At 38.2% G+C, this 21,951-nt stretch overlaps 1 protein-coding gene across 1 annotated transcript; it reads left to right on the top strand.

Annotated features, from left to right (window-relative positions):
• Positions 1-2,310: 2,310 nt before the first annotated feature.
• tiprl (TIP41, TOR signaling pathway regulator-like (S. cerevisiae)) lies at positions 2,311-11,315 on the top strand. The gene is made up of 8 exons (XM_073829746.1): positions 2,311-2,362; positions 2,609-2,741; positions 4,879-5,058; positions 5,145-5,244; positions 6,573-6,704; positions 6,782-6,877; positions 6,964-7,026; positions 9,358-11,315. The coding sequence occupies exons 2-8, from the start codon at positions 2,629-2,631 to the stop codon at positions 9,478-9,480; spliced, it is 807 nt and encodes a 268-aa protein (XP_073685847.1). The 5' UTR covers positions 2,311-2,362; positions 2,609-2,628; the 3' UTR covers positions 9,481-11,315.
• The last annotated feature ends 10,636 nt before the right edge of the window (positions 11,316-21,951 follow it).

The following is a 21,951-nucleotide window of genomic DNA, read 5'->3' as shown; positions in this document are numbered from 1 at the left end:
TTACCTCTCAATATGTTCAAGGTTAGGTTACATTTAAAGTTGCATACTTCATAATATAATGTTGGGTAGTTTAATGTACTGCAGTCAGGTAATTGAATGCATCATGTTGTAAAAGACCATTTTTGTAGTTGCAGTGAACTGAACAATGCTCTATTTCTTTCTTCTTTTTTTATTTTTAGGAATTCTCTGTTTTGTTTTGGAAATTTGTAGAACACTGGACAAAATTATTGTTGACTTTTTATGTCATTTTAAAACTATAACTAATATGGATAAACATATTTTTAAACAACCACACGTCCTGATGGAATTTTATTCTAAATCACATATATTTAATTCGGTTGGAGGTTTACAGTCGTGGCCAAACGTTTTGAGAATTACATAAATATTGGAAATTGAAAAATTGAATAAATATTGAAAAAGTAGCTGCTTAAGTTTTTATAATAGCAATTTGCATATACTCCAGAATGTTATGAAGAGTGATCAGATGAATTGCATAGTCCTCCTTTGCCATGAAAATTGACACAGTGAGGCCAAGACTTTTGGAAGATGGCCTGGTGTCAAGAAGGGCAGCAAAGAAGCCACTTCTCTCCAAAAAAAACACATCAGGGACAGATTGATCTTCTGCAAACAGTATGGCGAATGGACCGCTGAGGACTGGGGCAAAGTCATATTCTCCGATGAAGCCTCTTTCCGATTGTTTGGGGCATCTGGAAAAAGGCTTGTCCGGAGAAGAAAAGGTGAGCGCTACCATCAGTCCTGTGTCATGCCAACAGTAAAGCATCCTGAGACCATTCGTGTGTGGGGTTGCTTCTCATCCAAGGGAGTGGGTCACTCACAATTTTGCCCAAAAACACAGCCATGAATAAAGAATGGTACCAAAACACCCTCCAACAGCAACTTCTTCCAACAATCCAACAACAGTTTGGTGAAGAACAATGCATTTTCCAGCACGATGGAGCACCGTGCCATAAGGCAAAAGTGATAACTAAGTGGCTCGGGGACCAAAACGTTGAAATTTTGGGTCCATGGCCTGGAAACTCCCCAGATCTTAATCCCATTGAGAACTTGTGGTCAATCCTCAAGAGGCGGGTGGACAAACAAAAACCCACTAATTCTGACAAACTCCAAGAAGTGATTATGAAAGAAAGGGTTGCTATCAGTCAGGATTTGGTCCAGAAGTTGATTGAGAGCATGCCCAGTCCAATTGCAGAGGTCCTGAAAAAGAAGGGCCAACACTGCAAATACTGACTCTTTGCATAAATGTCATGTAATTGTCGATAAAAGCCTCTGAAACGTATGAAGTGCTTGTAATTATATTTCAGTACATCACAGAAACAATTGAAACAAAGATCTAAAAGCAGTTGAGCAGCAAACTTTGTGAAAACTAATATTTGTGTCATTCTCAAAACTTTTGGCCACGACTGTACATCTCTTAAATACCTTTAACTTCATCTAGTTCTCATAAACAGGCTTTAATAAGATGGTCACTTATATATAATTATACATTTTGTCCACATTGCTATTGTATCTTTTCATTTTTGTAATTGGTTTGATCAAATAACTTACTTTCAGTCAGTCAACTTTTAGATGATTGTGTTATGAACAATTTATGAAAGAATTTTCTTTTCCAGTCTCCCGACAGAATATGCCATTGTTTTTGGCCCTAAGGGTTCTTTGGTTACTAACTTATTTGTTGACCCAAATCTTCTCAATACCATGTCAAACAAAGACATTCCTTCAGTTAAGAATAGATCTCAGATTTCTTCACCTGCTTTGTGTGATTTTCAGAATAACGTATTTAGTGATATAGATTGGGAAGTCTCTATTAAAACGATTCACAATTGCTGCCTGGTAAATTACAAACTTGCTAAATTTAATAATAGTTTTCCCCCAATTGCTCCTTATTTTGACTTCGGTCTGAAGAAAGAATCATTTATTTCGGGACTGTGCTTATTCTAGTGTTTTGGGTTGACTTTGTCTAATTTTGTTAAAAATATTTGCGTCTAAACTTCTGTATATCCCCCAAAATGTGTTTTTGGTTACTCTTTAAATTTAGACCCAGGAAAGATTTTGATATGTATGTAAACTCTGTAAGAAACTGTAACTATTCTACTGCATGTAAAACTCTTTAATGGTGTGTTTTGGATTAATGTACGTAACCCTCACTGTATTTTTTGTTTCTGTTTTATCTTGTATTTGCAATTATTGTTCTACTTCATTAAGCAACAAAACGCGTGTTTGTCTGCGGTCTTCAACCAAACCATCATCGCGATCACAGGCGGAACTATCGGCAGCCGCTGTTCGCGCGACATCGGGACGAATTCGAGGTTGCGCTCCGTAAATACATGGAAACGGGTTCGAGGTGAGAGTTGTTGATGTTGGTGCTCAGTTTTGTGTTTATTAATTTTGACTCCTGTGTTTTCAACAGCTTTGAAGCCATTGATGTGTGTTGTGTGTCAGTTTTGGACTCTTCTGATCGACTAAAGCCGAGCGCGTCTGGAGTCCACACATAAACACTGGACTGCATTTAACGCTAGTTTGTCTGCTTCTGTAAATGAAGACAGATGAAGTACGAGACTTTCACTTTGTGTTGTGTGTTGTTTGTCAGGTGTGCTGTTGTTCTTTAGGATGTCTTCACTGATTTCTCACGGGTTTCGGAGCAGTAAACAGGACTTTAGTTTCGGGCCCTGGACTGTGACCGCGGCTAAGACTCACATCATGAAGTCCAAAGACATCGAGAGGTAGCTCTATATTTCACACACTTTCATCTGCTGATGTCTTTATCAGCTAATGGTTGGTGTTTTAGGGGATTTTGTGCTACTGAATTACATTTCTGAAGTAGTTACAAAGCACAGACTTTATGTCTTAAAGGGACTTTGTTGCATTTCTTACCTGTGAACCACTTTGAGAATAGAATAAAACCAATAGATGTATGCCTCTGGACCACAAAACCAGTCATAAGTGGAAATTTGTCGAAATGGAGATTCTTATGTCACCTGAAAGCTGTGTCAATAGGCTTTCCATTATTGTTTGTTAAAATAGGAAATGTTTGTCTGAGATGCAACTCTTTGAAAACCTGGAATCTGAGGGTGCAAAACAATCTAAATATGGAGAAAATGGCCTTTAAAGTTGTCCAAATGAAGTTATTAGCAATGCATATCACTAATCACAAAGTAGGTTTTGATATATATATACAGTAGGAAATTTAAAACTGGTTTTGTGCTCCAGGTTCACATTTTAAAGCATCCTTATTAAATAAAAGCATTACTTTCTATTAGGGCTGTCAAATGATTAATCGCATCCAAAATAAAAGTTTATGATTACGTACTATATGTGTGTGTACTGTGTGTGTATATTATGTATATATATATATATAAATACACACGCATTTTTATTAAATAATTTTTTTATTACACACACACACACATATATATATATATATATATATATATATCTAAATTAAATACAAGTATAGCTATTCATATAAATATATTTTTTAATCTATACATGTGTGTATATATACATAATAAATATACACAGCAAACACACATTTAGTATGTAAACATAAACTTTTATTTTGGATGCGATTAATCGTGATTAATTGTTTGACAGCCCTGCTTTCTATCAACATTGATAATAATAATAATAATAAATGTTTCTTGAACAACAAATCAGAATGTTGGCTGATTTCTGAAGCATCATGTGACTGAAGACTGGAGTAATGATGCTGAAAATCTTTACATTTTAAAAATATATTGAAATAGAAAGTAGTTATTTTAAACCGTAAAAATATTTCACAATTTTACTGCTTTTGCTGTACTTGGGAACAAATAAACACAGGCTTGGTGGGCAAAAGAAACATTACAAATCTTACCGTTTAAAACATTTTGACTGGTAGTGTCAACAGATATTTTTTCATGTTCACATAGCAAGTGCCACAACCTTTATGACTGAAGTTTGTCATCATTCCGATGAAGTAAAAACTAGGGCTGTTCAATTAATCGAAATTTGATTTTGATTTCTGCTTCAAACGATCATGAAAATGCAGTAATGGAGATGAAACGAATATTGCGCTCCATTCCGCTTCTTTCCAGCGGTGCGCTTTCGCTCCTCCATAAAAGCCTAATTTCACATGCAAATCAGCAAAATCATGTAACGGGACTTTTATAAAACTTAATTTATTAATGTTTCTTTGATGTTGTATTTTTAAAAGCACGTAAGAACTTGTGCTGTTCTGTGTTTGCGCTCAGAGACGGAGCAGAACACGGACATGTGAAGGTATCTTTTAGCTCAAGGTGCGCTTAAACGCTCAAATACACACAGAAATATTTCAAAATGAGGCGCTTGATGATTATTCGTGTAAACCCTTGTCAGTTCTGTCTGAAATGATCATAAACAGTTGAGAATGTAAATCCGTGTGTAACAGTATATTGGATCCGTGTGGCTCTTAAAGCGGCAACACATAATATTCCTTCTGCCGTCTCTGTGCTTAATATTAATAAAACGTAAAAATACAAAGAGAAAAATCACTCACTGCTCTTGAATGAAGGACTTTTGTAGTTTTAATGAGAAACAAAGCATGTTTAACTATTACAGTGAAGACATTATTTTACATTCAGATAATTACATTAAATGTATGTAGTGTTTTTAGACTACTTTAGATTTGCATAAAAACATTCAGTATTTTTTTAAAGCAATCTTTTTTCTCACTGTATTGCTATCTTTAAATGAATCACTATATACAGTTTTGGATTACAATAGTTATTGATTACAGTATTGACCAAAATAATCGTGATTATGATTTTTTGCCAAAATCGAGCAGCCCCAGTGAAAACCTCTTTTCTGAGTGTAAAGCAGCGGAGTCTGATTGTGTTTCAGGTTAGCAGAGACCATGAACATGCCGTCTCTCCCGGAGATGCTGTTTGGCGACAACGTGCTCCGCATTCAGCACACCGACGGTTTCGGAATCGAGTTCAACGCCGTCGACGCTCTCAAACGAGTCAACAATACGCAGGACTCCGTCAAAGTGGCTTGTGCGCAGGAGTGGCAGGAAAGCAGGTAAACGCTCTCGCATTCGATGCGAATGTTATTCGCCGCAGCCGCAGACATGCTTTGATCGCTGTCTAACCCTGACTCTAACGCAGGGCTGAGTCGGAGGCTTCCAAAGAGGTGGTGAAGCGCTACGACTGGACCTACACCACAGATTACAGGGGCACTTTACTCGGAGAGCAGCTGCAGATGAAGGTATTGTGCTCTTGAACTCTTACACCATCTGGACCCGTATTCACAAAACATTTGATCTTAGCATTTTGTCTTAAAACTTATTCACAAAGCTGCTCAGACAAACTTTTACCAGGGAATAGAGAGAAGCGTTAAGCTGAGAGAAAGGGGCGGGGTTGGGCCAGTGAGAGCCGGTGCTAAGAGCGTGCCGGACCCAATGGCCTCGAGTCTCAAGCAACAAGGCCTAAAGTATTCTGCGTTTCCACTATCGAGCCTCGCTGCGCAAACCTAAAGCCCGCCCTTTACACGCCTCCTTGGATCAAACGTCACGAAACCCCTCCCCTTTCAGCAGGAAGATGGAAAGTAAGTCAGGTAGACCACCATAGTGTGAGCATCGAACGAACAAAATGGAGAGAGAGCCGAAGCCGCTGTTTGTTTGCTCCTTTTGGTGTTTTCTTGGTGGAAGATGAGGCAGCGAAACCCAGATGCGAAGACGGAGGCTCAGTGGCGTTTACGGCGAAAGCTTCTGTTAGCTGCACAATACAGCTCGGATACAGCGAATGCAGAAACGCTTTGTAATGTTGGCGATGTCCGTTCTGATGCAGGAAGTGCTCTGCCACAGTTGTTAATGCAGCAGCAATATATGTAATATATATTACATTAATAAATCACGTGAAAAGAAAGCAAATCTTTCGTCGAACTTTGAATTACATAAAACAAAATGTTGCATGCTATCTACACACTACTGCTAAAAATGACGACACACTTGTACTTCTAGTATAATCTTTTATGCCTTTATGTAGGTACAGTGTATGTTAACATGTTATCAAGGTGTGTTGGTGAGTTTTTGTGGGTTTTTCAGACGATGTAAATTAACTTATACATCAGATCTCAGTTTTATAGGATCTTATTTGCATTTGTTCAAATTTAAATAAGAGTAGATCCTAATCAGACATGCGTTTAAATAATGTTTTCATCACATAGTTGTCTGTAACAACAGTTAATAGTGTAACTGTTACTGAATAGGACCTGATTTACACAGGACACAAAAGGTGCCCCATCAGATTTAAGTAATGTGCCCATCAAAACTGCATAGATTTTCCATTGACGTAGGAGTCCTCTTCACTCCTCCTAATGTTTCCCAGATTTAGGAGCTAGTTAGAGCACTTAAATGCTTTGTGAAATACTCTTAGAACAAAAATGTAGGAGTCCTGAATTTAGGACTGACACACCCATTATTTGCAAGATTTTCTCCTAAATCGCTGAGTTAAGAGCTACTTTCAGCCTGAAGATGTTTTGTGAATACGGGCGCTGAGCTGCATCTCTAGGACTGAGTCTGAGCTTGTGAACAGGTGACGGCCACCAGCGAGCGCATCGACATGGAGAAGCTGAGAGCGCGAGAACAGATCAAGTTCTTCGAGGACGTGCTGCTGTTCGAGGACGAGCTTCACGATCACGGCGTGTCTATGATCAGCGTCAAAATCGTGAGTTTCGTCCGATCGCTCTTCTGGTTTGTCCGTGTCGGCGGCTGTCGTCTGAAAGTGCCGTTTGCTGTTTTCAGAGAGTGATGCCCACCAGTTTCTTCCTCCTGCTGCGGTTCTTCCTGCGAGTGGACGGCGTGATGATCAGGATAAACGACACGCGTCTGTATCACGAGGCAAGTTCCACGCGATGGAGAGAACGGCGAATACCGCACCGTTTGATCACATCCTAAACATCATTGCTCTGCTCTGCTTTAAACAGGCCGGAAAAAACCACATGCTTCGAGAATTCAGCACACGTGAAAGTCAGATGTCAGACCTTCAGGTGAGTCAGACATTTATCCTCAGCTGCTCTCTTCAGTCTTTTCTGACAGACGATTACAAGGTTTCCGCAGGGCATTAAAAGTCTTAATGACTTTTAATTTTGCGAAAATGAAGGCATTAAAAAGCATTAAATTGTTTTGTACACTGTATGCATAATTATTAGGCACGTTGTTTTATTTTATTTATATTGTGGTCATATTTTTTTTCCAAGCACATTTGCAAATTCCAGTATTGCATTAGTTGATCTCATGGGCATTTAATAGTTTTTGACTTTTCAGTCTGAGGTAAATCTCTTTTTTGGCTCTTTTTATCTGTAAAAGAAAACGTGCCTAATAATTCTGCACACCTGAATATAAGGAGTTTTCCACTTCCAGCCTTCATGGACAATTATATATCACTTATAAATAATTAAATATAAAATGAATAGTAGTTATTAAGATTGATGTGGTTTGGAATTGGTCAAATGTGCTTGGGAAAAATGATGACCTCAATATCAACGTGGCTAATACTTATGCTCACAGTGTACGGGCAATAAAACTTTAGATAGAGTTGAAGAAACAAATATTACCGATTTATCTTGAATATAGCCTGTATAATTAAGAACTTTGATTCAGTTTGGTAATTGCTTCTGGCCGGTCCAAAATTGTGTGACTTTTTAAGAGCGGCCGACTGTAATGTGGAGGGGAAAAATATAGCAGAAAAATGGGAAAGTGCAAATTCTAGAAAACATGGCTGGATCATGAACAATTTAGGACATGGTTGCTTTCTGTTGAAGGTCAAAATGGAGAAGGATTTTGTAATGTTTGTAAAAGTGTGTTTAAGTTGGGTTATAATATACACGCATCCATACACAGGCGTGTTAGTTATTGGTTGCGTATGGCATTAAAAATGTTAGAAATGGCATTAAAAAGGGCATTAAAAGGCATGAAATAAGATCCTGCAGAAACCCTGAATTAGTATGTTTGTGTTTTGGGGACTTTTTTAGACGGTTCTCCTTCATCGGAATCAGAGACAGACAGTAGCAAAGTGTTTTTACTTTACTCCAATCATTTAAAACGTATCTGTAGTTCAGTGTGTTTTTCTTTGGAAAACTTTACATTTCATTTCATGAAGTTTGTTTTACCTTTAATACTTAAGAAGTTTGAGCTTCCGAAATGCAGTATAAACGCAGCTTCAGAAGGCTCTAAAAGACCCCAGTCGAGGAGCAAGGGTCTTATCTAGCGAAACAATCAGTTGTTTTCGAAGCAAATTGACAATTTATTTACTTTTTAACCTCAAATGCTGGTCTTGTCTGGTCTCTGTGCAGTGAATGTGTAGTCGGTATAATCCGGGTCAATGCAGTTAGGGATGTCTAAAAACTCCCATCTCGTTTATGTCCTCAATGTAAAAATCGTTCTATAATGCTGTTTTCACCTTTTTTTGTAAAGGGAGTTTGAGTTTCTTTGTATGTTCACTTTGTAAACTCTATGTCGGTACTTTTGCAGTGACCTAAGGTGATTTTGAAGTTAGGGAAGAAAACGAGATGGGAGTTTTTAGACGTACCCTGACTGTATTTACCCCAATCACACAGACTTCCCATGTGCTGCGCAGAGATGAGACAAGATGAGCATTTGAGGTTAAAAAGTAGATAAATTGTCAATTTATTTCAACAATAACCGATGGTTTCGCTAGATAAGACCCTTCCTCCTCGACTGGGATCGTTTAGAGTCTTTTGAAGCTGCATTTAAACTGCATTTCGGAAGCTCAAACTTCGGGGCGCCATCCATATCCATTATAAAGAGAGAAATCCTGAAATGTTTTCCTCAAAAAAACATAATTTCTGAGGAAAGAAAGACATGAACATCTTGGATGACAAGGGGGTGGGTGCATGATCTGTACTAACCCTTTAAGACATTTAAATTAAAATGAAAACGATGAAATCGAACGATGTCTATTTGTGGCCACTGGTGTTTTGTCTGCCTGTTGTTCTTTGCTAAGCCAGAATGCTACACTGTTGGTTATATTTAAGGCTCTGGTAAACAGGATTTGGTAATCCTGAAATTTGGTATTTGGATCACAGTGATCCAACACAATGTTCCTTTAAAAAACTGTCATCAAAGTGAGATCAGTTAATCCTGGATAGAAAACATAGGATTTCCAAATCCAGACCAATTTGATCCAGATTAAATAGTTTGAAAAACTGGGCCCAAGTGATTAAAATAAGGTCATTAAAATAAGATGCAAATGAATAAATGAGTCCTGTTGGAGTGCCAGCAGCAGGGGTTAGCAGTGAAGCTGTGGGTTTGTCTGTGGTTTCCTCTTCATCACCGAGTGTCTCTTCTTGACTCTGCAGCACGTTCCTCCGGCCGTTTACACAGACCCCAATGAAATCGCCCAGCACCTGCCGCTCAAACTCATCGAGTGCGAGAAACTGGAGTTTCCAGAGAGAGCGACGCACGCCGAATCGTCAGACTGACGCGAGCCGGAGCGGAGCGCGCGCTAAAGACTCGAACCCGGAGCCGTGGAGCGTCCCGTCGTCAAACGTCTCGTCGCGGAGCTCCGTCTCACAGACCATAATACTGCATTTCTGAATGTGATGCTTGTTTGATCTGGCTGTCACTGGGGAAGATTTCCTTGAAATGATTGTCCTGGATTCAGAAATATGTCTAGAGCTGATGGGAATGGACAATTACTGAAACAAAGAATAACCGCTTACATTCTCTGGTGTCTCTCGATCGCTAACACTGTAACTGTCCATCTTCAGTTCTCTAAACAAAGACATGTTTCTCAAAACTGTAAACACGTTTGGTGTTACTGCACACTGACTGAAGGTGTATTGTATTGTGTCGCGTTTCATGTTTGGTTGGCTGGTGTTGTACTTTTCCAGTGTATTTCAGTGTCTTCACAGTAGTGTGATAAATGATTTTTTTCCTCGAGCTCACTGTTGTATTTTACGGATCTGCATTTATGGTGTAAATCCCTCATTCCTCTCAGTAGTGTGCTCTAGGCTGTGTCAGTCTGTAATTCAGTTGTTTGTTTATGTTTGCATCTCATCTGAGGATAAAATTGGATGAGAACAGAAAAGAACTGTTGTTTTTTTATTTTGATATGATGGTCAGAGATTCTCTTGAGAAAAGGGTGTATGGTTTTATGAATTGTTAGCGATCGAGAAAAACTGTAATCTGGATTTGGGAATCTTCTTCTTCTATTCAGGATCAGGTAACCCATCTTACTTTTGTGCTGTTTTTTTAAAGTGAAATTGGATTGGATCACCCTGATTAAAAAAACAAACAAACTTGAAATGAAATAGACTATTTTTCATTTATATTGTTTGATATAAATGTTGAGCCAGTTTTAAACATTTTCGTTTCTGAAATCCACCCTTCTGCTGGGATCAGAATAATCCTTGTTTGGTATGCCAATCTTAAACTAAAACATAAAGTGAGGATTTAATCCAGATCAAAACCAAGGTTGTATTTTTTGATCTAATCCAAATTCAGAATTCTTTTTTTCTTTTGAACAACCCGTTTTTAACATTTGATCCAATCCAACGGCCAAACTCGGGTCAGGTGGGAGAAACCAAGTGTAGAGGATGAAGGGGATTGTTATTTTAAAATGTGATGCCTTAACAATGATGGAATATGTATAAATGCTAAATTTAGTTAGATGAAACTGATAAATAATGTGTTGTTAGTTGATGAACTGAGGTTTGGTTATTTGATGGATTTAATTTCTGTTCTCTTGTGTGGCTGTCAATGGTTTTGCCCATTGTATAAATGCTCACTAGTTGGGCTGGGTCTGGTTCATCAGTGTGAGATGGCAGTCGCAGTGGAACGCTGCTGAAAGAGATTGTCATGCTTGAAGGTATGTGCTTATTTACTGTGGCTTTTTTTGTAATATAAATAAATGGGAACCTAATGTAAAAGAACATGTTATGAGCTAATCGTGAGGTGCTTTTTGGTTTGTAACAGTCATGTTGAAGATGAAAACATGTGCAACTGATTAAATGTGACTCTTGAACAGCTTCAAGAGAGAGATGGCAGCGGATGAGAATCTTGGCCTCTATTGTTGGCCTTTTTTCTTCTGTTGTGTGTTTATTTTTGTTTCCTCTACTTTTTCAGCTGTCTGTTTATACACAAATGTTTCTTTATTGTAATGTGGGCTACACAATGATTGGTTAGTCTTTTGACCGTGTCGGAGTTTTGGGCTTCGGGTAATTTGCTCTGGTTTTTGTTCTTTCAGATCCTTTGCTTTCACCGCGGCACTGATTGGTTGTTGCTGTTAAACTGTTGAAGTGTTTTGCTGTTATTACAATTGTGTCTTACACATGATGTACATCAATGGCTCTTTGAGTTCATGTGTCTTACGGTGCCTTTAGCAAGTGCCTTTTTCTTTTTCTCTTCCAGTGAGCATCAGCATGACTCTTACAACATGATTCTGATGTGACCATGATTTTTAGACGATATCAAGACCTCAAATCTGGCCCACAACATTCAGTTTCCTCTAGCTCTAACCCTAATCAAACACACCTGAGCATGCGAATCAATGTTGTAAGAAATATAGTCTGCCTCGACCCAGATTCCACTCCACAATATATGTTCAATTATGCTCATTTCCCAAATTGGCTTAATTATTATAGAGAAGAAGAAAGTCAACAGTTTAGACCATTTGGGATAATCTCATCCCAAGCAAAAGGTGACCAATTGTAGAATGGGAGCGGGTGTGAGACACTGAGAACCATCTCAGACAAAGGGGTGTCAGAACTTAATTAACATACAGACTATACCTATTACGACAGGAACAACTTCATTTACATGAGGATAGTAAACTGGAAAGCTATAAAATGTTTGAGCTAAGGATGTTCTGGGTTCATTCCGACTCCGTTGAACCCAAGGTACAACATGTACTTTGTCACTGCTATGCTGCAATAAACATCTTCATCGAGATCTTCTACGTCCTCATCACTTTTTCTTACAACAATGTCTTCAGGATCATTAGAAAGGCACAGGTAGGTAAGTTTGATCAAGGTTGGAGCTAAACTCTGCTCTATACTGATTTCTATTGATATGAAGTAGCGTTGTCTCTGCTGCCACCTCTCTGTCTGGAATGATCCCCTCCCTTTAAACTGGAAGGACAGAGTGGCATTAATAGTTAGTCACCTGTTTTACCCTTGGTTTCATGCACTTGTAAACTTGAAGTGTCTTTCTAATTTAACTTGTCTTCATGTTTTTTTTTAACTTCTGGTTTATTAAAGAGTCTAAATGTCTCTGTAGAGAAATGCTCTTTGTCTCTGATGCCTGTCATCATGGCACTCAAACACTGTGTGATGATGGGGCTAAGATGACCGCAGTGGGAGTGAGTAAAGAAACATTTTATATTCCTGTTTCTGTCATTTTTCAGCATTTATGGTTTTGTTGACTATGGTGCAGTTTATTAGGCTTGCGTTTCAGTTGTTTAATTTGGTCAAGTCAAGTCACCTTTATTTATATAGTGCTTTAACAAGACAGATTGTTTCAAAGCAACTTCACAGTATTTAAACAGCACAATAGTGTGTAAGTAATGCATTATTGTTAACAGTTTTCAGTTAAAGGCAGCTATTCATCAATTAATTCAGTGATCTCGTCATCCAGGTTCATCATCCATAATTTGGTGTATTCTAACATTCACTTACAGTACAGACAGTTTAAGACATTATGTTTGTGTTGTTTGGCCATCACAATGCTTTGTCTACCAAAATTTTCCTGAAGATGTTTGGTTCATTAACCACACAGAAACTGGTTGTAGTTATTTATTCTTTCAATTTGGTTTGAGCATTGTGAATTGTTGGCTTGCATGTTGTCAGTTCCCCATATCTTGTACCTGTGACTCTAAGGAGGGGCTGGGACATTGGCTTTCCTTTTTTGTGTATGTGTGTTTGAAGAATTTGAAGATGCTTTGTTAATGTCCCTAGATAGTGTCCTATGTTATTGCCCTTGCCGGTGGTGTGGTCTGGAGGCCATGAGCCTGTTCTAGGTTATCTAGTTTGAACCTTAGGGGGGGAATGCCTAGAACTTTTGTGTTTACTGAACTCCTGATTGTAAGTCATATTTGACTCCTGGTCTTCAGTGTGAATATTGGTTCAAAGGTACTCCTCACCCTACAGTATTAGGAGTCCTACTTTGTGAGGAGACCTGTAAAGAGTCAGACAGAAGATGGTTGGTTGTCTGTTTGTGTAATTCATTGGCTCTTAAGTTCAGTTATTAGATGTTCAGATCAGCCCAAACTGGTTCGGTTTACAGATATCCGTAAGCAGCTCTAGGTATATTTCACAATGTGCTCACAAAAGTAATGAGGTTAAAGAAGGAATGACAATTTGTGGATTTTTGTGGATGAACAATCTATTTACCCTATTGTCGTTCCAAACAAATAACAACTTCTGTGGAACACACGCTGTATTTTGAAGACCTATCTCTTGTTGTCAGCGTTGTACAATGAAAGTCGTCGGGCTGCAAAGAAACAATGGAACCAACTGCCTTTCAAATATGAAATGTTGCTCACTCTTTCAAGTGGCTGCAACCTTCATCTGGACATGGTTTTAAACAGTTTATAACGAAACCTTTTTCAGAAGTCTGTAGCTATTCCATCATTTTGTGCTTGGTCTGAGACATGAACTTGACCAAAGGACAAAGTGACTTCACAAAGTGTTTTGTTCTCTAGGTACGCTGGACAACATGGAGCTGGATGTGCTGCTGTTCTCTCATAAGGATCCACTTCCTGGTTTTGTCTACAGTGTAGCTCATGCAAAAGATTTCTAAGCCTTGTACAGCTATTAGTTCATATTAAGCTTAGGCTAAACATTTATTTCCACGGAAGCATTAGGATATGTTTTCTTCAAATGTGAGTTTTTGTAAGTTAGTTTCAGTCAGGTACTGATGAGGCCCTAGGAACATTCTCCAGGAGCTGACCAGATAAAGATTGTCCCTCTTGAATTAAACAGTAACCTGTGTCCCCTACAATATTTACACACAGAGTTGCTCTGGTTTAGTGGTTGAGGTTACACACAAAGTTGCTGTGTGTGTGCGGCAAAACAACGTTTTAGATGGGAACTATGAATTTGTATTTTCTCTTTAAAGAACCAAGAGACCATTTACTGAGAGAAGTGTGGTGGTGGTTTAGAGACCTGACTCCATTGATGGCAGAGTTTATCAACGCAAGGTAAAGTACCCGGTAAGTAACTCACTAATTCAATATACTGTTTTAGTGCATGTCACCCATATATCTCTATTTTTACTGCTGCCTGGCTCAGCCAAATCCTCAACTGAAGCCACTCTGTTCATCTTTGGCTTGACAGAGCTGAATTCTACCACAGGACACTGACACCTCTGCGGTTTGTCCCAGAGCACATATCACACCAGGAAAGGCAATAAACATGGTTGCTTATCTGTATTCTACTAATCATCCTTTATGCATCAGCTCCTCTGGATGTGCTGCTATCTACCTTGATGGCATACAGCCATGTGTGCCAATGCAGCCTTTGATCAACTGATGTTCGATATACATATTTGGTAAGGAGCAGAACAGAAGGCAGTGTTGGTCACTGGCAGGTTTGTATCCATAAAAGGGTGTGTGTGTGTGTGTGTGTGTGTGTGTGTGTGTGTGTGTGTGTGTGTGTGTGTGTGTGTGTGTGGGTGGGGGTGGGGATATTATTTTTTGCTTGGCAAAATTGCTGAACATGCCATATTGTCTTCTGCTGTGTGATCAAATAAATTCTACTGTCATCCATGTCGGGAGTCTGAGTGCTGATGAAGGGTGGGACAAACCGGGTCCGATAAAGACAAGAATAGTCACATATGTACATGTTGCAGCAATAAGGGTGTGTAGCTGACGTTATTGTATTAAAATTTCAGCTTTCTAATACAATCAGTCTCAGAGAAACTAAAACAAATGCACAGTGTTGCAACGACTCTTACAAGATGTTTCAGAATGGCATGTTTCTTTGTTGTCTCATAGATGCACTGATTTGTAAATGCTACTGTTAGCTTTTAATGTACGGTTTTATCTTGATCCAAGCTTTAAAACAACAGAATCCAAGATTGCGTTGTAGCAGTTTTGCGAAGTAATTGTTTATTTTATAACCGTAAAAGTGTTTGCCAGCAAGTGTTGCTCGTGTCCATGTTTAACGCTTCTCGTAGCTATCTGAAAACTATCTGTTTGTCTGTAATACGAGGCCACAATGAAATCCCTAACCCTGGGCACCTAGACCGGATCAGAAGTGCTGTTTATTTGGAGCGCAAAGGGCTTGAGAGGTGTGTGTGAGAGAGAGATGCAGAGCAGGGGGGCGTGAAGAACAGAAATAAAAACCGCTGCTTTACAATATTGATTTTGAAACTTGATTTATGTTAAAATCTGGGTTTGTGATGTCGGCAACCTGGAAAGTAGCTTTTTGTAGTCCCTACCAGCTGTTTTCGTAGGCATTAAACTGCCATAAATTGAAAAGACAATATCTCCATTTGCATTGAACTTTCAGCCTTGTGACTTTGCAGATATGGTTTATGCTCAAACAGCAACATTACACAGTAACTAATGTAGAAAATTCAGCTGTGTTCTGATTGGTGGACTGAGTTTTGATAAGAACACCTGTGGCTTCTTACTAATCAAGCCTCTGTCTCAGCCTTTGTGTGAGAGAGAGAGAGCTGCCTCTACTCATGCATGGTTGACAATAAACCAACAATTACCAGCACATGTTGCCATGGAAAATGTCTACTCCTACCTGTTGAGAGAATAAAACTTGGAAAATGAGATTGATGACTGAATGAGTTTTAATGGGCTCACCATTCCATTAGCAATAGCCAAACCAGCTTCCTTACCCTTTTAATTTTCTACAACTAAAGTTAAAAAGTGAAATCGCAATCAACCACCCCTTTGAGTAATGGCCTATATCAGTGGTTCCCAATCACGTTCCTGGAGGCCCCTCAACACTGGACATTTTGCATCTCTCCTTTGTCTGACACCCATTTCAGGTCTCGGAGTCTCTAGTAATGAGCTGATGATCTGATTCAGGTGTGTTTGATTAAGGAAACATGGAAGACATGCACCATTTACTGTTATGAACAGATCTGTTGCAAAACAGCCACCTCATTGTATTGTCTGCAATAATTTAACTTTTAGTTCAATAGCGAAAGCAGGGCTCACCAAACTTGATCCTGGAAGGTCCTGCAGAGTTTAGCTAACTTGCCTCAACACACCTTAAGGCTTTGATTAGCTACAGGTGTGTCTGACAAGAGTGAAAACAAGCCTGCGAAGGACTGGATTGTAACGTTTAACCACATGCCAACTATTCAGCTGATGAAATGTAAAATGTTTTGCAAGGAGTGTAAAACTTAGCATAAACTGTATGAATAATGACTACAGGTTCAAATCTAGAGCTGGTACGGAAACCAAGCAACCCTGAATTGTCGGATATTCTTCCTTCAAAATGTGTGATTTCAAGTCTTTCAACAGACGGTGTTTGTTCCTCTGTCCACAGAGATGTCCTGCTCGATGGGAGAGACGGAAGAGGATGAGGAGGGGAGAAGAGAGAAGGACACTAAGGACAGAGGAAAGAAGGTTGAGCCATTTATTCTCTAACCGTTCTGTCAGTCATCTCCTCACAGACTCTGAAGACAGATGGAAAGCTTCAGCACAACTCAAAGGTGAGGAAGACTGTCAACTATTAATTAGTTTAAATCAGAGTGTCTATTTAGTTCAACTGCAAATAGCCCACCTTATTGGTAGATTATTTACGCTAACATGCGACTGGGGTAGTCAACGCTACAAAAGACTATTGTGAAAAAACAACCACTTCAGTGGCGTAGATGGTAAAACATGTGCCATAGTGTTTTTTTTGTATGTTTTGGTGTAGAGGTGCAGGCTTTGTCAGTCTGCTTTGCGTAAACCCGCTTCTAAATTCCTTCTGATGCGCATCATTCAGTAGTGTCCTGCATTAGCCAAAAACATGACTCACTGCTGATTTCGAGTATGGGTCACCTCTTTCACGGATAAGGCAGGAACCCACGAACAACGACGTAATAAAAAGACGTATATTTAATAAATCCAACGGAATACAGGTAGACTTATCAACTGAGGCTTATCAATAACAAAAACAAATCCAATTTTTGATAAACGATGATGTGAATATTTTGATTATTCAGAGATATTTAATCCTATTTCCCCGTGTATATAATTGCATACTATGATATAAGTAAGCCTAATAGTTATGTTTTTAGTTTTTCTCATTATGATTGTTCATTGTTAAAGATAAATACCATCTTACCCTGAGCCTGTAATTGTAAGTTAGGTAGTATTAATAATAAAAAGAAAATAAGCACAACAGGTGCTCAAACACCTCATAGCATCAGTAACACAACAACCCTACCTAGTACATCTTCCTCCATGTTTGCAATATCTGCACAAAGGAGACGTGGATCAGCTGCTTGAAGATCTTGTGTTTGGAGGTGTTTTTTGAGGATTTTACACTCAAAAAATGTAAGTATTACTAAGAAATTAAGATTACCTCAGAATGCACTGATCAATAATAATGATAAATGCTGACCTATAATTAATTATATTTTTTAGTAAAACAAGCATGTTTTTTTTTTTTTTTATCAAGTAATGAATTAATGCATATGTTAATGAAACTTATATTTTATTTACTGATAACAACATGGATATATGAGTAAAATAATAAAGTAACCATGAACATAAATAAAGACACATGGAACAAAGCTTTATTCAGACATATTGGTGTTTTAGTCTTTCTCTAGATGCTCTCGCTGGCTCTTTGGTCTCTGATGATGAAGAGACCACAGCAACATCTGGTTCAGATGAGACAAAGGGCAGGTGGAGTGATGGAGGGTCTCATCGATGGCACTTGACCCTTTCCAGGATGTTGCTGTGGATTTCTCTTTTCTCGATGCACACACCAGTCTGCAGACATTTCAGATCATACAAAGATGCACAAATACAATACAAAAGTTGTCATTTTAACAGCACAATTTCATTAGATCTCTGTATTAGAAGTAACAAAATTACCAAACTTTATATTAAGTTACAGATTTAACTTTCTTCCCCACAAATGCTGCTGTCACCTTTCCTTTCAGGTCCTGCTCCACCGCAAAATACCTGCAACAAAGACACAGAAATCTAGAATCAGAAAAGTGCTTAAAGTTTTATTTTTATTTTATATATATATTATTAATAAACTGCAACGTAAGGTTTAAATAGATGTCTGTAGTGTACTCACTCAAAGCCTTTGATGGCAGCACTGCTTCATCAGTCACTCTTCACCAGACAAGCATACTTGTCTCATCTGTCCCTGAAACATCCACACAAGATTCAGTTCCCTCTGATTCGTGTGCTCAATACTACATTTATGAGGTAGCTGTTGTGTTAATTGGCTTTTTATCCAATACAAATGCTCCTGAATTTATCAACAGTAGGCACTATTAGACAAATGAAATAACTCATGTTTACTTGTTTACTAACTATATGTTTATTTACATTACATTAATCTAAAGCAGTGTTGACAACAGAGAATTTGACAAACTCACATAACGTCCATCACTCATTTAGTGTCTGTTTTGTGTTGTGATGTGCTCATTTAATTCTCTCAGAACATGTTCCTGTCAGTTGTTAAACATTTAGTAATCATCTTTAAGATGTCTATGGTCGCTATACGTAATAAAACGTGTTTTACAGCGAAATCACAAATATACTTTAACGTTACACGTATTGACACCTAATGCAAATCAGCAGTTTACGATACAGTAGCTCAACAAATACGATTTTAAGACAGGGAACCGTGTTTTGGTTTGTAATACTCACATTTGTAAACACTCTCGTTGCGGTTCCCAATCACGTTCGATGATGACGTTTTGGCCTCCTGTGGCCTCCTGGGATTGAAAAGTGTGCATCAGATGAACACTTCAGAATCTGGGCTGAAGCAGTAGGACATCCGGGGATTTCTCGCCTACTCTTTTATGAATACTGAGGTTTCGAACGTACTTCTTTCTTCACGTACTCTTTTCCCCTACTATAAGGTAAGTAGGCATATTCAAACGCACTTTAAGTAGACGTTCGTCCGAATCTCGCGAGAATTAGTGCACTCGCCTACTAATTCTCGCCTACTCTTTTATGAATACTGAACATTCAAACATACTTTTTGCTCGCCTACTGCTTTTTGCCTACTATATAGTATGGAAGTATGCGGTTTCGAACGCAGCCAAAGACACCAGTAGGTGAGTTTGATCAGGGTTTGAGCTGAACTCTGCTCTATACTGACATCTATCGATATCAAATTGGGTTGTCTCTGCTGTTTCTGTGCTCTCTGTTTTAGTCTGAAAGGACAGTGGCATTAATAGTTAATCACCTGCTTTACCCTTGGTTTCATGCACTTGTAAAGTTTAGGTGTCCGAATTTAACCCCATTTTCTGGTCTCTTTCTTAACTTCCTGTTTCTTTAACTTCTGGTTTATTAAAGCATCTAAATGACTCTGTAGACAAATGCTCTCTCCAATGTTTGTCTTCTTGGTACTCAAACACAGTGTGATGATGGGGCCAAGATGACATTAGTGGGCGTGACTAAAGTTTTATATCTTTTGTACTTTAGTTTTTGGCATTTATGGATTTGTTGACTGGTGTGGTTTATTAGGTTTGCTTTTTAGTACTTTAACTTGGTGTATTGTCTTCTAACGTTTACTTACAATACAGTCAGTTTAAGACATTGTGTTGATTGCTGATAGGTGCACATATCAGAGGTCATCACAACGCTTAATGTCTACTAAAACTTCTCGAAGATGATTTGTTCCTCATTAACCACACAGAAACTGGTTGTAGTTATTTTTATGTCTTCAAATGTGAGCATTGTGAATTGTTAGCTTGCATGTTGTTTGCTCCCCATTACTTGTTCCTCTGACTCAAAGGAGGATTTTGGCTTTTTGGCTTTTCTTTTGTGTGTCTGTTTGAAGAATTTCTTGTTTGAAGAATATGAAGCAAACTGCTGCAAGTATTTTAGTCTACTTTGTCACTTGTAGCACTTTGCATTTATTATAATACCAGCAAATTAGTATGTACATTTTCATAGCAGGGAGAAAGAAAACAAACACAGTCACAGTCTAATGGAGTGTGAAAGGATATATAGGGCAGCCAGCAATATGCACTTTTGGTTTAATCCATAGAGAAATTTGCATATTTTATTACAAAAACTCAAACCATGCCTCCAGGTCCTTTTTTTTTTTTTTTTTTTTTTTTTTTTTTTTTTTTTTTTTAAACTTTGCGCAGTTTGATCAAAGCTGGACCTTCTAACGGTCTCTGGCCTTTGTAAATGTGGAGAACATTTGTCTTTACTGAACTCCTGTTTGAAACTCATTTGACTCCAGGGCCCGTATTCACAAAACATCTTAAGGCTAAAATTAGCTCCTAACTTGATGATTTTGGAGAAAATCTTAAAAATAATGGGCGTGTCAGTCCTAAATTTAGGACTCCTAAATTTTTGCTCTAAGAGTATTTCACAAAGCATTTTAGCGCTAAAACTAGCTCCTAAATCTGTGCAACGTAAAGACGAAGTGTTCGTGTGTCACCTCATTGCTCACGAACCATTTTAAAGCTGTTTTGGCTGGACAGGTACACCTGTATAAAAATCTCTATAATCCATCAATGTGTGACCATAGAAAAAGTCGGATGGCAAAATACTCATCGTGACCATGGAAAGGACAAACTTTTTTCCTGAAAATATGCTTAATGTTTGTTGCGATGTTAATTAGTGACGGAACTTTCTCAATGCGGCTCATGTTCAGTGTTCACACGCGAATGCTTCAATCCCTCGATCGCTTATGACTCATTACGGTTAAAAATCAAAATAAAATACACACAGATGTGTCTCTGATATAGGATCACTGATGAACATATTAAATTAGAATCGAAACCCTCTGGCTCATCTAACGAACATTCTACCACTAGACTATTAAATATTACTCATAACTGTTGCATATCTATTCATTTACTCATTGCATTATCTATCGCAAGGCTAATAACATAATATAAAGTACATGTAAGAATAAAATTAAAATGTTAAAAACGACTTTAATGTCAATACATTATGTACACAGAGCCTGTAACCACAAAACATTTCATCTTACCACTAAAAGTTCTCCTAAATGGCAGTAAAAGTTTTTAGCTAAGAGTTTTTTCTTAACCTATTCACAAAGCTGCTGAGAAAAACTTTTACTAAGGAATAGAGAGAAGTCTTAAGCTAAAAGTAAGGGCGGGGTTGACCTCGTTACTATGGATGATTTCGGCATGCTCATTAACTATGCACACAATGATTGGCTGATAGGGGAGGGGTCTCTGTCAGACATTTATGCATATAATAGTGCACGTTACAATATTTCTATCATATTTAAATAAAGGTTTTAAAATAAAAATGTTGCCATATTCAAATAAAGATTTTAAAATACAGGCTAAGTGTCACTAAAACGTGTATCTTCAGTCTCGTGTACGCTCCTCGTATACAGATAGTGGCTATGCATATAAACAGCCTTTTAATTAACAGGGTAGAATAATCATAGGTGATAGTAAGGCATGTAAACGTAAAAGAAAACCAAACTGGACGCAAGAACAACTCTTACTTCTTGCCCAATTTGTTAATGAAAACAAGGATATAAGGGACAATTTGGAGTTGGGATAATCTCAAAAACTGAAAAAAGATGTGTGGGAAAATCTATGTGTGCAAATAAATGCAGCTTTCACTTTTGTCCAGTAGCAAAGATGACTGTGAAAAGCGCTGGTATTCTTTGCAAAGTCAGGTGTTGTGGAAATTTCCCTTGAGACCTCGGTAATAAAGACAAAACTTAAGTAATAGTTAATAAAGGTTTATTCTTTGCAAAGAAGATCAACAGTCATACAGAAACACAGGTTTGCTGCAGAGTGTGACA

The sequence above is a fragment of the Garra rufa genome, chromosome 23 (assembly GCF_049309525.1).
Source record: "Garra rufa chromosome 23, GarRuf1.0, whole genome shotgun sequence".
NCBI lineage: Eukaryota > Metazoa > Chordata > Actinopteri > Cypriniformes > Cyprinidae > Garra > Garra rufa.
The sequence above is the reverse complement of the archived record's forward strand: the minus strand, read 5'-3'. Positions and strand labels throughout refer to the sequence as shown.